Genomic DNA, 16,651 nt, shown 5'->3' with positions numbered 1-16,651 from the left:
AAGTTTTAGTTTTATAAGCTCAAATGGTCGCCTTGCTCTTTTCTGTGATGCGCGTTCGTGACTCTCCTGTTCGAACTCGTTTGAAAAATGAACAAATCTTTTCCCGAGTCAACTCGTTCATTTCTTTCGTTGAATGAACCAAATGACACGAAAAAAAGATTTGTTCATTTTGATAAACGAGTTCGAACAGGAGAGTCACGAACGCGCATCACAGAACAGAGCAAGGCGAGTATTTGAGCTTATAAAACTTAAACTTTGTTATTTATTTATTAAACGAGCGATCGTTTCGCTTGATAAGACCCTTATTCATCGTCTGGAATCGTTTAAAGCCCTTTGAACAGTTTGCAGTTTGCCCTGAAACTGTCTTTTAGACCTTGAACCGTTTGGTTCCCATTGAAGTCCATTATATGGAGAAAAGTCCTGGAACGTTTTCATCAAAAACCTTAATTTCTTTTCGACTGAAGAAAGAAAGACATGGACATCTTGGATGACATGGGGGTGAGGAAATTATCAGCATAAGTTTTTTTAAAAGTGAACAACTCCTTTAAAATTTCCCGGAATCTAGAGCGAGCGTGCATGCCAACAAGACAGAAAAAACTGTGCTCCAAACCGTAGAGAGAGACCTTGCGTGTGTGCCTCATGAAGCATTTGTAAGACAGAGAGCAACCTGATTGGCTGATTGATAAAAATCGAGAATCGAATCGAACTGTGGCCTTAGAATACAAAATGTAATTGAATCGAGGATTTGGAGAATCGTGACACCCCTAAATCTGCCTATGGAAAAATAGTGAAATTCCCCAGCTAAAATGACTGGATTACATTCGCTGAAATTCGAACAACAGTAAATGAAAATGGTGTGACACTGGTTTCACTGTATAACATGTTTGGGTCATAATGTGTGTTTCTTCCAACCTGTTGAGTCTCAATCATAGCCAGTGCCTCTGCCATTAGCTTCTGGTTGACGCCACAAAGGTTTGCAACTTTCCTCTGACATTTATGGTGAACGTTCATGCCACATTCTGCAATGAAAACACACTTAAAACACTAAACTAAAATGGAAATTTAAAATTTTATGTGGATATTTTATACATTTAAAGTACATAAAAATGCATTTTCCGCAGTTACTTTGCATTGCATTTACTTTGTGTTGCATCAATGGGTTTCATCATCTAAATGCAACTAGATTTTCCTTGTGCAGATGCTAAATAAAAGTAGGCCTTAGGGGTCATTCTTCAAAACAGATTTGCTTCCCTTAGTAATGTTCTAGCTCAATTAGCTCATGCCAACTTTTAATTACTGTTTATATATATACATTTTTCAAACTTTATTTGTTTAGTAACCAAGCAACTTTATTTTTCCTTAACATTTTGACTTTATTCTCTTTATTCATTATATATTATTAAAAAGACTTGTGCTACCATCATATCTTTACCCTTTTAAACTAATAAACTCCATAACTCCAATACATCCTCCTTCTGGTAAATGAACTCACTTAAGGAACAAGCAAATGTTTGCTAAAAATCAGAATTATAGTATATAAATTTACATTAAAAATCACCTTTTAAAATGGAAAAGGCGACAGTTTCACAGAATGACCCTTAGACATTCATAGTTGACATGTGGTTGTGTAATGAATCACCTTCACATTTAAGACCCTGCCGGGCAAGACCCCATAACAGAGTCCCACAGTGCTCACAGAAGGTCGGGCTCATGTAGTTATACACTTTAAACCTGTGAGGCATGTCAATCTTAAATCGCTCCTTATGGATCTGAAACACACACACATATTTAGCATAGAACACATTCTGAACATATACTGACACACAATGTTACCATGAAAAGTCATGAATTTTCCTTTCAGCGTGACTCACTATAGTGTGGAAAGACTATTTTATGACGTCTACCAATAGCTTAAAGAGAAAGGAGTCTGAGACAAAAAGATGATTCATTTTCTTCAGAACTTAATAAATAATTATACTTTCATCTGCAGATTAATAAAGCTTTGCTGAGTCTATATTTAGCCTACAGTTGCACAAAATGTCCAAAGGTCTCTGGCTTAAAACCAGGGCATCAAACCCCTTTTGTGATGGTAGAGTCTACTAACAAAACGCTTTGTGTGCTTGCATGAAAGCGCGATGAAACCCTTGTATTTACCATAGTTTCTTTACTGTTTATTGCTGAGCCTGTGCATTTGGCGATGACTTTGTCGATACACTTTTTATGGATGGCAGCATTGCATTCTGGGAATAAAAAAAGAAAGCAATGTGTAGGAGGAATCCTGAAACTGAGTCAATGGAAACTTGTTTAAGATCTGCAAAAGCGATGAGGATGTGAGAAAAAGTACTTACGTCGACACTGATATCCCTGTTTATTCAGGCCCCTGAAGTAGCAAGAGAAACCATAAAGAAAATATTTGTAATGTAACATACAGTGATAAATTACAAAAATAAAAATATAAAAAAAAAATATATTTCCACAGATGTTATCTATACGTACACCATACAATGAATACACTCTATAATAAAAGATAAATACATTTTTTTTATTGAATTTTAATATTTAGACAATGTTTAGAATGTAATTTTTTTATTGATTGATACAGTGATTGTGTTATTTTAAATACTATGTTATAGTATTGCCTCTAATTATGCATAATTACATACAACTAAACATAACACAAACCCTATAGTAAATACATGTAGTTAGTAAATAATACTCAAATTTATTGTACTTAAAGGGATAGTTCACTTTGAAATTAATTTTTATTATGTTTTAGCTCTCCAAGATGTAGGCGTCTTTGTTTCCACCGTATTTTCAATGTTGATATTTTTAGGTCAAACCGTTCTTGTCGATCAGTCATATAATGGAAGTCTATGGTCACCACCTCAAAGAGCATGCACAGAGAAGTCCAAATTAAACATGATTTAATGACTCGTAAATGTAAGTACACATTGATGGCCTAAGACACGAAACGAGCGGTTTGTTTGAGAAAACAAACGTGGCTGTGGTTACAAGAGGTAAAAACAATATAAATACTGTTCGTTTTCTCACACAAACCGCTCGTTTCGTGTCTTAGGCCATCAATGTGTACCTACATTTACGAGTCATTAAATCATGTTTTGATCTGTGCATGCTCTTTGAGGTGGTGACCATAGACCTCCATTATATGACTGATAGACAAGAACGGTTTGACCTAAAAATATAAGAATTGAAAATACTGTGGAAACAAAAACGCCTACATCTTGGATGCCCTTGAGGTAAGATAAAACATACCAAAAATTAATTTCAAAATGTGAACTATCCCTTTAAATTTAAAATTGTACTGTAACAAGGACGCCTTAAAATAAATTGAAACCAGTTTGTCTTTTCTTTTTTTTTCCATTTTTTTCCATCCAATCAAATCACAATAGATAAATCCATAAAATCTTGGCCCACATTATTTCCCCCCGAATATTCAATTTCACTCAAAAATGCGTCAAACTATGGAAGTTGGGCTGTATACTGTAAAAATCAATTTGATTTCTTAGTATCAGAGTTGTGTACATGTGGTTGTTTGAGAGTGTGTATAATACCAGACAAACTCCTTGCAGACTGAGCAGAAAGTCGGCTGAGGGAAAAAGGTGGCGGTAAACTCGTGACATTTGACCACGTGAACTTTGGCCTGTTTGATGGCTCCTCGTCTGTGGTGCAAGGCGAACATCCCTTCTCTTTCCCGTTCAGTTTCTCCATCCGGTTCACCGTGACTTGCGGCGTCTAACAAACAAAAACACACGCAAAAAGACCCCTTAGTTGAAAAACGTTGGGCTAGATTCATCAGTACATGAGAAAATGATATATAACAATAATGTTAATGTACTAATCTGTGAGAGACGGCGTGTAGATATTTGAATAAAAGAAACACTCACCACTCCTCTCCAGAAAATACCGTGCCTCCATCAGTAAGCGACCCTGTGGCTTCAGTTCCACCTAAAACATATTACAGTATATATCAATTCCCAATCAATGATAGTACATATTCTTTTAATGTGAGTGTTTAATGCATCTTTTTAAATAATAACAACAAATACAGCTGTAAGTCAATGGATGTACAGCATATCAGTGCCACACAAACACTCACCCAGATCTCCAGTTTGCCGTTCTCCTTCTTGCAGCGCGATGCGAGTGTGTCGAGCTGGACGGTGGCTTCGGTCTTTAGCTCAGCCGTCTTGTCCTTGACCACCACATGCATTACCCGTCCTCTGTGGACGTGAGCGTCGAATGTGCTGCTCCAGGGGGGATACATGGTGGGACGCTTCTGCTTGTACACCTGACCCTTTTCTATGGATACACGCACACACACACTAAATCAGAGTTTCACACCACTGGAAAACTTACTGGACTAAGCTTTAAAAGTATCCACAAAACAATCCTCTGTGTGTTTCACAGCATTATGACTGGATTTACCGGATCTGAAACTAATACTACTGGAATGACACAATGCTCTGACTGTGTGTTATAACATATGTAGAACCATACAAATGAAATCATGCAAATTTGGTAGAACGTCGACATGACATTTACAATCCGCTCGATTTCTACCTTTTTATCAGTGGATGTTACTCGTCTTATTGTGCATCATGCAAGAACGCGTGTTGGAAATGTGTTTATCTTTGTAATTTTTCATTACTTGCTCCGCCTCTTGCTGATCAAAATGAAAGCAGGTTGATTGGAGGGGAGGGGCTAAAAAAATAAATGGACTTGATGGTGTGTGACACCCACTTTTCACAATCCACCCAATTAAATAATCACATTCAGCGCTGCATTTTTTTAAAATAAAATGTTCTTCATTTTCGCGAACACTCTTTCATGTTAAAGAAGTTCTTTTTTTCAAAAAACTTTTGCTGATAATTCACTCACCCCCATGTCATCCAAGATGTCCATGTCTTTCTTTCTTCAGTTGAAAAGAAATTAAGGTTTTTGATGAAAACATTCCAGGATTTTCCTCCATATAATGGACTTCAATGGGAACCAAACGGTCCAAATGAGAGTTTCAGTGCAAACTGTTCGAATGGGCTTTAAACGATTCCAGACGATGAATAAGGGTCTTATCAAGCGAAACGATCGCTCATTAAAAAAAAAATAATAATAAAGTTTAAGATTTGTTCATTTTGATGAACGAGTTCGAACAAGAGAGTCACGAATGCGCATCACAGAACAGAGCAAGGCGAGCTTATAAAACTTAAACTTTGTTATTTATTTATTAAATGAGTGATCGTTTCGCTTGATAAGACCCTTATTCATCGTCTGGAATCGTTTAAAGCCCCCCCAAAAAAAAAACAGTTTGCACTGAAACTGTCTTTTGGACCTTGAACCGTTTGGTTCCCATTGAAGTCCATTATATGGAGAAAAATCCTGGAATGTTTTCATCAAAAACCTTAATTTCTTTTCAACTGAAGAAAGAAAGACATGGACATCTTGGATGACATGGGGGTGAGTAAAAAAAGATTTTTCAAAACTGAACTACTCCTTTAAGTTAAATTTGTAATTTTGCATCCAACACATTTAAAAAAACAACAACTGGACTTGCAGTTTATCCGGGAGTGGAGATGTTTCATAGACGTTTGAGAATGACTTGACACTTTATATTTTGACGCGTATGTGTGGTTGTGGTTGGGTTCTAAAGATTGAAACCAATGGGGTTGCTGGGAAATCCTTGTGTCTGCAAATACTTCTCAGTGGCCAAGTGATACGTGTGTGTATAACTCCATATCATTTAATCTAATCTGATTTACACTCGCATATAGAGGTCAGTGCAAGTAAATGTGCTTAAAAAATAACCACAGTCCTCAAAAAACATGCATTCAGTTGGTGAGTCCCAATGCACTTTTGCAGAAGTGGAATATAAATTTGGCGTTCGGTCACACTCACTTGCAGTACAGATTATATCAGTCTTTAATTCACACTTTCTTGTTTTAATCTTGTACGTTCTTGGCAGTGGTATTAATGTTTGATTCATGAATGAATCATTATTATTCTAAGTCTTACCAATCAATTGGTTGATTCAGTTTAAAATTAGATTCAATTCTCAGTTTCTCAACTCACTAAATCAATTATCCAGTTGCACTTTTTGACATTTACAGTTACCTACATATCTTTTCAGATCACACATTTGCTGTCAGACATGTTGAAAATTGTGCTGGCATCATATTTTTGGGAACTGACTTTATGTCTGTCACCATGAACTAATTTTTTTGCTCAATAGTTAGTCTAATGACTAAGAGGTAATGGGAAAGAAACAAATGCAACCCTTTTACTGACTATGACACATGTGACACACATTTCCCTTTCAAAAAATCACACTTAGACAAATAATATTGTATAAACTTTGACCAAACACATTGCTTGCCCACTTTCACAGTTTCACCGACTGAGAACTGAGTAGGTGGGTCGTGTGGGTGTTTTCTTCCACGCTGGGCAATTTTGTCCTTGTAACCTTTAGTAAATATATTTCTAAAAAATATATTGCTATATATAACTCTTATACATCACATGAAAATTTGTTCATTCTTTTATTTTCTTGAACCACCACAACTCAAACCACCATTTATTTTGTGGTAGAAATTACTTTTTAAATACATGTTTGCATTATAGCTTCTTATAAATCATGACAATAATACATACAATTAAATTATATTTTTTTTCAAAATATAAAATTTTTTTTTCATACTTTGCCAAATCGCAGCTTGATGCACATTAAAAACATTCTATTATCTAAATAATTTACTTAGATTTTTCTTTGTTTTCTTTGCACTTGCTTTTCACCGATACCGTTGTCTACTAAATAACTAAGCAAAGTATTTATTGGGGGTAAAATTGTTGATCGTTGTGGTAATGACACCAGATTTTCAAAGTTTTAAATAAGTAAAAATGTCATATTGTAAGATAAAATATATATATATATATATATATATGAAGAGTTCAGATGCAAAAGCCTCTAAATGCCATTTGAAATTTTCTTCTTTAGTGATGATTTTTATCAAACTTGTATATTTAAGTTCAGTGATTTCACTTAAATAACAATTAATAGGTAATTATCATTGTCATTTAAGTGAAATCACTGAACTTAAATATACAAGCTTGATAAAAAATGATCATTCTAGAAGAAAATTTCAAATGGCACTTAGAGGCTTTTGCATCTGAACTCTTCATATATATATATATATATATATATATATATCCTTAAACTTAAAATAAGAAAATAATATATAAATAGGAAAATAAATATGTATAAATAGAAAATGCATTTGAAAAAGTGTCTTATGAAGGCATGGTAAAAACAAAAGCCAATCCTAATATGACCATCATATAACAACAGAACAAAAGTTAAATTTAACATTCAACTTCTCACTATGATCTAGTTGCTTATTAGCATGCATATTACTACGATATTGGCTGTTTATTAGTACTCATAAAGCATATATTAATACTAGAGATGCACCGATATGAACATTTTGGCCGATACCGATAATTTTTTATATTTGAAAGCCGATAACCGATATATATCGGGCCGATAAATTTAAATCAAAATTTTTATCTAATTTTGAGAATCTGATTACAAAAACAAAAGTCTCACAATTAAATCAATGTCCCAAGTGCACAATTATAATGATGTTTTCATTTTAGTGTTGTACAGCCGATATGACAGATTCGCGCTGCACATGTTGTACCGAACCATATTTTCATTTTTTGAAGAGATTTCAATCAAATTTCAATAAATTCAAAAACATAAACATTGCTCAACAAGTGTCTCAGCTGAAGGGAATAACATATTATTTATCGGCTTTAATATATCGGCCACATTTTCTTACCAGGCCGATAACGATAACATTACAGTAAAAATTAGCATATATCGGCTATATATATCGTCTGCATGATTTATATTGTGCATCCCTTAATCCCAATACCTAAACGTAACAACTACCTTACTAACTATTAATAAGCAGTAATTAGGAGGAGTTTATTAAGGCAAAATCCTTAAGAATTGGATTGTAAACTAAAGTGTGACTATAAAAACGTAATAATTCCCATAACTTTTGAAACTACTCGGGAAGCATGTGTTTTCTAGCTATGTTTTTTTGCACTTTATACTTAAACTATCCTGATATATCTGTAGCAAAGATATCTTACCGGTCTCCACAGCCTCTTTCATGTAGACCGCACAGTATGGATTGAGTACTTCTTCATGGTAGGCAAGCCCTGGGTCCATCTCAAAGCTGGAAAAACCAATCCTCAGGAACGGAGACATGACTGTAAACTCTCAGATCCAACAGCAATAGCCTCTGATGTACAGTGTCCGCTGGTTAATTCCACTGTGGGAATGTTCTGAACGGTGATGTACTCCTATCTGAAGCCGATTTTCATAGTCCGTCAGATGGGTTTCCTAACTCTCAGTAGTGGGCAGTGCTGGTCTGCAAGCGTCGTGTCCTTGTTTCTGTGGCATCCAAAGTAATATTTTTCAAATTGAACATTTAACTTTGTCCTTTGTCCATCAAATCTGTCTCTCTTAATGATGTTGGGATGAAACTGATCTGTTAAAGAAGATTACATGATGTTTATTAACAAGTCTCCAGGAAAAATTGCCCTTAACTAGGCTATACACTAAACCCTATAGAGGAAAAGTAGCTGCAAACAGCCTGGTTGTAAGAACATAAGATCATTCTGATATGCCATTCTCTCTGTCTATGGAAACCAGATGAACACTGAAGCTGAAGACATGCGTTAACTTCTTTCCATACTACAAGTGCCCTTTAAATGAACATGACACCAGTTCACACAACAACCACCAACCAATTTTTCACTCAATCAGTAACACTTCACATAAAACTCAGCAGAAAACAAGGAAACTAAGCAAGCTTGTTAAACAGTGGGACCACAGAACCACAGTGAACACTTACAGAGTACTTACCAGTTGAAAGCCGCGAGGTAACTGGTGAAGGGATAGAAACCAAGAGAAACGACTATTTATAGATGTGAAATACAAAACTCCCATCCAAACAGCCAGGATTCACTTCCCCGCTGAGTCACAGTCAAACATACAGTAATACACACACAAACACACGTCATGGTCAGCGATTTACACTTTGTTTAAATGCTATGCCCATGTTATATCATGCAATTATGAAGAAAAAAATCCAGAATTGCAAGATATAAAGTCCCAATTACCTATTTTAGTTAAAATTTTAGCTTCCATGTTTTACTGTTAAACATTAATGCTGGTTTAACTTAAAGTAAGTAACCTGGTTAAACTTTTAAGTTGGAGATTGGTTTAATCAACAGAAAACCAGAAAATATTATGTTATCTGAACCACATCAATTATCTAAGTTGATTTGACAAAAGAAAAAAAAAGATAAATCATGAGAATATTTTTTTTTTTACAGTGATCAAGTTATTCATATGTTAACAAAAAAAATAACTTTTTACACGCAATAAATTGTGAGTGGCACTAACTTACCATCACAATATTAAAGGTGGCATAACAAACCAAGAAATATGTTTTAAAAATATTGTTATAGACATATTCTGTTACGCTCAATTGACAGCATTTGGGGTGTAATGTTTATTAGCAACATAATATCAGTTCCACTCATCTTTTGCCTCATGTTTACACGGAAACGATTCTGAAGAGAAAACGCAAAAGTGCCGTTGCGTCATCACTTTTTATTCTGCGTTTAGACGAGCGTTTTGGGTGGGAAATCCGCGTGCAAATGGAGACGCAAAAGTGTGTGAAATTCAATGTAGTGTGCACTTCATGAAGGCGGCTATGAGTGCATACTACAACAACACCAAGTCCACGCGCCTGCGTACAACCTTCAATGTCAAGCAAACTTTTGCGTTTTTAACGTTTACACGGGAACGCGGCGGTGGAGCGTTTATTAGATTTCCACTCTGGAGGGTGGGTTCACTTTTTTGCGTTTTTAAGCCTCAAAAACGCAGTCGCCGTGTAAACGAAAGGCACATCCGATAAAATATTTTTACGTTTTCACCCGCGAGCGTTCTCGTGTAAACAGGCCCTCAAACAAAAAATAGGGATCATTTGCGGGGAAATGCTTATTATGGAAGTAAATGGAACCAATTTTTGGAAGCTTTAAAAGCGAAAATATGAAACTTGTAATTTTAGTAAATTTACAAATTATGTATAGTCGTTATCCTGATTTTTTTTTTTAGCATTACATTGTCTTTGCAACAAAGATGTAAAATTGTATGCAACTACACATAAATGTTTAGTAAGCAATTTGTTTAAGCTAAAATCACTGTTGTACCCACACTATTTACGTCTGGTATAGCTATTGAAAAGTGAGGATTGACTTATATAAAAGTATTTATGTGGAAACCAACATAACAAAAATGTTGCGAGGGTGTTGCTAAATGGTTGTTAAGGTGCTCTAAGTGGTTGCTAGGGTTTCTGAGTGGTTGTTAAGGCGTTGCTAAGTAGTTACTATGTGTTAGCAGCTAACAATATACATTCATATATAGTTGTTTTTTTCTCAGCTAAAGTTGCTCTAAACTCTCTCTCTCTTGTTTGGTAAATGCGTCTGCATGACTGCCAAGCGCTTCCTGTCGATTGACTGACAGCTCAAACCGCACTTCCTGTATCACTGAAGGACTGTAGCTCAGATAGCGAGTTTCTGCTGTTACCTGCTACCAGGATAGACAGAAGAGAGACAAACAACACAGCAGGACACAGACAGACACTTTAATGTCATTACTTTATAGTAGGCCTTATTATAGGCCATTGATATTTCATCAAACGGTGTGTGTGTGGTCAATACTGAACTATCCCAGCTTGTGAAAGCTGCAGGGGTGGAAGAAGAGTGGGATCAAACCACAAACCCCTATTGAACTCACACACTGGACTGGACTGAACTGAACTATAAATACATTTGAGCTTTTTCAAGCCTCTTGGGAGGTTCAACTCATAAGGCTGGTTGATAATATTCCAGGTTCAACACTTAAGCTCAATGGACAGACTCTGTGGCTCATTCACCACAGAAAATACTCTCTCATCTCTCATCAAAACACATTACATTAATTCACTTACAGTGGAAGTCTATGGGCCAAGCAAACCTGGAGCACATATAAGCAGAAATGTCAAGGTTGTATTTTGTTAAAGTAATTTTTCTGTATAAAAATTTGTGTTATTTGAGCTGTGGTTGGGTTGTCTAAATTATATATATATATATATATATATTAGGGGTGTCACGATTTCGATATTAAATCGAAATTGATCGAAATTAATTCAATGGTATCGAAATCGAAATAAAAAATGGTATCGTCGATACTGCCACGCCCCATGTCGCGTCCGTGATGGAAAGTTCAGATCGTTTTACTGACTCTATTGTTCAATCTCGTTCATCAAAATTAACTAAACTTTTTTTCTAGTCATTTCAGGGGCTTTAAATGTTATACTATTAAGTTATGTTACTTGTTTGTGTTATATTTTAAATTTGGCAATGGTGTAGTGTACATTGTGAACAAATTTATATTGCATAATGCATAAATGTGTAGTCTAAAAATTGCATAGCAATCTGCGCTTTACATTTTTTACATTTTTTTTTTAAAATCGAGAATCGAATTGAATCGTGACCTTAGAATCGATAACTTAATCGAATCGAGGATTTGGAGAATCGTGCCACCCCTAATATATATATATATATAGATGTGACCAGGGTTTGTACCATGAACTAAAAACCTTTCTGGTCAAATAAAGCTGAAATAAAAGTAAAATATGAGCATTAGTTTGAAAAAACTTGCTAAATAGTTTAGTTTTTATAACTAAAATTATTAACTGGAAATAAAAATAGATTAAACTGAGCTAAAAACAAATAAAATCTTAACAGCAATATTTTAAAATAAATTAATAAAATGGCAAAAAAAAAATCAAATTAACCTGGAAAAACCACTTTATAAAGCTAAAAGTTAATTAAAAATCTAAATAAAAATTAAATTTAAAAATAAAATAAAACTGGATGGGACTACTTTTTTTTCCCTCTCAGATCCTGTTCTGATATAGTTTCTTGTTTTCAGATCTTTTTGTTTTTAGTGTTGCTTAATGTAAAAAAACATGGATAACCAGACTCGTTTATTATGAATTGGGGCTGAATGATGTATCGTTTTAGCATAGATGTTGCAATGTGCGAATCAGCGATAGTAAAATAGCACAATGTGCGACGACAGGTTTTGGGATCATAGTTGATCCGTGTGGACCAAGCACCACAGTTCATAACGCACGTAGAAAACGGATGCGTATCATTATATTGGATCCGTGCGTTCGGTCTTAAAGTGACGGCAGCCTAATATTCATTAATGTTAATCATACAACAAAATACACAGATAAAATCACTTTTGTAGCTTTAACAAAGATTTGTTATATTTATATAGTGAGCAGTGTTATTTTGCAGTTGATTTTTCAATTTGTGTACCTAAATACTGTAGACTTCCTTGAAATACATATTAACATAAGGCCCTATTTATGTCATTTGTATCTTCTATTGTATTTATCTATGATTTATTATTGTCTATGCAGTGCAGATGCACCCCAATAATTATTCATTATTTCCAAATAGAGCTTCAAGTCATCTGGTGAAACATATATCGCAGAAAAACAAAATATCGCGATGTAATTTTTCCCCCCAAAATCATGCAGGCCTATAATATTATGAACAAATCTTTTGAATTGCATTCATCAATTTCAAAAGGACAAATGGGAAATATCAAATCAGAGGAAGTACCATTTGTTTTAGTATTAAAGGGATACTCCACTTTTTTTGGGAAATAGGCTCATTTGACAACTCCCCCAGAGTTAAACAGTCGAGTTTTACCGTTTTCGAATCCATTCAGCCGATTTTCTGATATTTAGTAGAATATCAGTAACCAGACCGTTTCTGGTCTCATTGACTTCCATAGTAGGGAAAAAAATATACTATGGAAGTCAATGAGACCACAAACTGTCTGGTTACTGATATTCTTCTAATTATCAGAAAATCGACTGAATGGATTAGAAAACGGTAAAACTCGACTGTTTAACTATGGGGGAGTTGTAAAATGAACCAATTTCCAAAAAAAGTGGAGTATCCAAAATTTCAAATAGCTACCAGATTATTTTATATATACACTCCCATTCAAAATTTTGGGGTCAATAGATTTTTTTTAAAGAAATGAATACTTAAGTTAATTTTATTCACATACACAAATATATTGCAAATACCTACATATTCCAAACAAATGCTGTTCTTTTGAACTTTCTGTTCATCAAAGAGTCCAGAAAAATATTTAATCAGTTTTCAGCATTGATGATAATAAGAAATGTTTCTTGAGTTGCAAATCAGCATTTGAAAGGTCATGTGACACTGAAGCCACCACAGGAGTGAACTGAAAGATCGAAACCTGGGTGTTTCAGGAAATGGAGATATCCAGAACCTGGACTGACGACCACATCTATTGTTTGTCAAACAACGTGAGTCAAGATTGAACAGCTATGTAAAGTCAAATGCAGAAATATTGTGCATTTCTATCTGAGAGATCGAGAAACGCCTGCATTTTTCTTTTCTTTTTTTATTGTAAACAAATGAGAAGGAATTGTGTTCAGATCAGCAATAGTATATTAAGTATATTATATATCACTAAAAAGCAGATCTACTGTACATGGTTCCATAATAAACCACTCTTCCATAATATTCTAAGATAAAGAGCAGAAAATTAAGCATCTCTTAGAACGATTCAATGTCTTTTTAACCCAAAAAAGCACATTTTTTTCGTAGCCTTTTCATTCCAATATTCTTATAGCTGCTGTTATTTGCTGCTATTAATGCTTGTATTCACTCATTAATGTTGGTGTATTGCAGTATTATTGAGCCATGGGTTTCTGCCACAAGGCTGTTGAAATAACATGACACTCTTGACAAACCAATATCGCATCATATTTGAGGTTTAGCACCATGTCAAGTCAACATTTGTAAAGAAATCTATAACCACTGAGCAGTACAACGTTTCATCCACATTTTCTTTTTTAACATTTGAATAACATAAATCCTATTGATAATTATACTGACAAACATTTCCCTTTTTGCAAGATAAAGGCTATTTAATGTATAATACTAATATATGTATATGTACTACCTACTACCTATATATATATATATATATATATATACATATATATATATATTAGGGCTGTCAAGCGATTAATCGCATCCAAAATAAAAGTTTGTGTTTACATAATATATGGGTGCACTGTGTATAATTATTTATATATATATATATATATATATATATATATATATAAAAATACACACACATGCATGTATATTTAAGAAAAAAAATTATTTTTATATAAAATATTTATATATAATATATATATTATATATAAATCTATGTAAATTTTTTTATATAAAAAAATTATTTTTATATAAAATATTTATATATAATATATATATTATATATAAATCTATGTACAGTATATATACATGAAAATATTTCTTAAATATATATAAGCATTTGTGTGTGTATTGAATATATATATTGAAACCTAATGTTGAAGTGGCCCATTTTAAGTCATGTAACACATGACTCTGCTCTTAGTTAAATTGTGGTTGGAAATTGCAGTCTGTCTGTGAGTAAGATGTTCCAGTGCCCAACATTTGTAGTTCCTCTAGTTCACATGTGACACACCACAGAAGGTAGCTAGTATGTTCACTTGTTTTTTGCCTGACCATGTGTATTTTTTTATTTATTTATTTTTTATGGATGGTGGATCAATTCCATAAGCACATTACACACAGTGTTGAGTAATGTACAATACTAACCTGTACAGTAAAATGCTTTTTAAATAACACATCACCTTGGTGTAAACTATAAATCGTGCCTTTAAATGCACATACTCCTTCAGAAAATGTGATTCTTTGACAAAAAATTTCCCAGTTGTTTTATATAACACTTTTCTGTTGAGGAAAAGACCCGAGTGTCTAAAGACATTTCAATCCCTCAAACTGACCTCAGATTTGCCAAGATACCAAAATATGCTATCAAAGGAAATCTCAATATGAACTCAACATTTCTCACCAAATTCCTCCAAGTCAACAAGTGACGAATATTAGAGTCTGTTGAAATCAAACTTGCTTTGTCTCCTGAGCTTTGATAATGACTTCATTCACCTCTGTGGGTATGAGTTTACATCTTGGTAGGAAAGGCTAAAGCCACAACAATTCAGAATGTCAACAACTGATTATGAATAGACCAAAATAGCACAATAAATAAATAAATGATCAAGCCTTCAATCCTTCCACAATGAAAATCCAAAAAGCTTACTCTCATCTTCTTTTACTACACTTGTGTGGGCAAAAACAGTGAAAAATCATGTTTCCTAGTAATAAACTGAAGAATAAATCTCCTTGATACATCCCACACATGGTGTTTTAAAATATCACATCTTATGTTTTCAGAAGACTAAGTTGTCGAATCCAAAGTTAACTTCTACACGGTTTTCTTCTACGTTTTGTGGTTTCCTGCAACTGCCACACGAACAGCTAAAAAGCAAAACTAACTGGAAAAGGTTGCAAAAATGTATAGGTGATGATATGATTAGTGAATTATTATAGGCAACAGTTAGGCTAACTTATAATAGGCTACTTCTAGTCAGCCGTTACATCAGCAGCACTGACAGCCAGTGTGTTTCTCGTTTACTGATGCTGTTATTAGGTATAACCTGAGGTCGGTTAACCTATTAGTTTTTTTTTTTTTTTTTTTTTTTTAAACAAGCTTTATGTTAACCTGAAGACTCATATATAAAGTAAAGAGAATGAAAGCAGCACTTACCCAGTGCAGTGCAGACAGTGTAAAACTCTGAAAGGAGGACTCGAGTCGCTGCTTGTGGAACTTCTGCAGGGCGTCAGGTTCAGGTTGCGCGCGCACGTTACGCGCACGCCGCGCGTTTCACACCTCTCACCAGCACACACTGAACCAAAGGAAGCAGAGAGCAAGTGCTCTGCGGTTTGCAAAATTGCAGTTACCTGCAAAAATGTAGGTCAGCGTCTTTTAATGGAATCAATGTGGAATGGAAGGCTCAAAGTACTTAATTTTCTCATTCAAGTTATTATTCTTAATTTTTCTGTAGACATACATAGCCTAAATACCTGTTTAGTGTGTACACACTTAAAAAGTGTGTTTTGTAGCCTGCTTTATTTTATTATTATTATTATTATTTATTAGTATAATTATTATTTAGAAGCTGAGTACAATGTTACATTCGTCGGTCATATTTTAGCAAACCAAGCAAACTGTTTTGGTCTGCTCTTTAGATTCTTTTTGGTCGACTTTAGACTCTTTTTGAGTCGATTCGTCTTATGAATTAGTCAAACGGGTTGAAATTTGAATGATTTAAACGGCGAACTCGCAAAGGGAATCGTTTAGATACGTTATTTATATCATGCACTCGAGTAAGTCTTTACAAAATGTTTTAAATAAAAGGCTACAAATATGCTATGTGTCACAGAAATTTGATGGGCACAATTTGATAGACACTAATTGTTCTATTTCGGAGATTTGTTTTGATTCTTGTGTATTGGGTTCAAATACAGCTGACTATTTCTACTCTTTTATGTTCATTTTAATTAGACT

At 34.2% G+C, this 16,651-nt stretch overlaps 1 protein-coding gene and 1 long non-coding RNA gene across 4 annotated transcripts in view; one reads left to right on the top strand and one right to left on the bottom strand.

The window, feature by feature from the left end:
• prkcq (protein kinase C, theta) overlaps positions 1-15,950 on the bottom strand; it is a 28,664-nt gene extending 12,714 nt beyond the window's left edge. Inside the window, exons 1-9 of one of the 3 annotated variants that reach the window (XM_039668637.2) lie at positions 15,851-15,950; positions 8,167-8,567; positions 4,118-4,317; positions 3,906-3,966; positions 3,573-3,753; positions 2,349-2,380; positions 2,155-2,240; positions 1,640-1,769; positions 913-1,019 (exon numbers count right to left, since the gene is read on the bottom strand). In XM_039668637.2, the coding sequence (XP_039524571.2) occupies positions 913-1,019; positions 1,640-1,769; positions 2,155-2,240; positions 2,349-2,380; positions 3,573-3,753; positions 3,906-3,966; positions 4,118-4,317; positions 8,167-8,284 (915 nt within the window). In that variant the 5' untranslated portion in view covers positions 8,285-8,567; positions 15,851-15,950. Of the gene's footprint in view, positions 1-912; positions 1,020-1,639; positions 1,770-2,154; positions 2,241-2,348; positions 2,381-3,572; positions 3,754-3,905; positions 3,967-4,117; positions 4,318-8,166; positions 8,568-8,933; positions 9,051-15,850 lie in introns of those variants that run through there. The other 2 variants (XM_039668639.2, XM_089126713.1) reach the window with 2 other exon arrangements.
• The window catches only part of LOC148965197 (uncharacterized), a 106,761-nt gene that overhangs the window by 19,208 nt on the left and 70,902 nt on the right, over positions 1-16,651 (top strand). The window lies entirely within an intron of this gene.

The sequence above is a fragment of the Pimephales promelas genome, chromosome 24, assembly GCF_988280905.1.
Source record: "Pimephales promelas chromosome 24, fPimPro1.hap1.1, whole genome shotgun sequence".
Lineage (NCBI taxonomy): Eukaryota > Metazoa > Chordata > Actinopteri > Cypriniformes > Leuciscidae > Pimephales > Pimephales promelas.
Note: the sequence above shows the minus strand (reverse complement) of the source record. Positions and strands in the feature narration are given on the sequence as shown.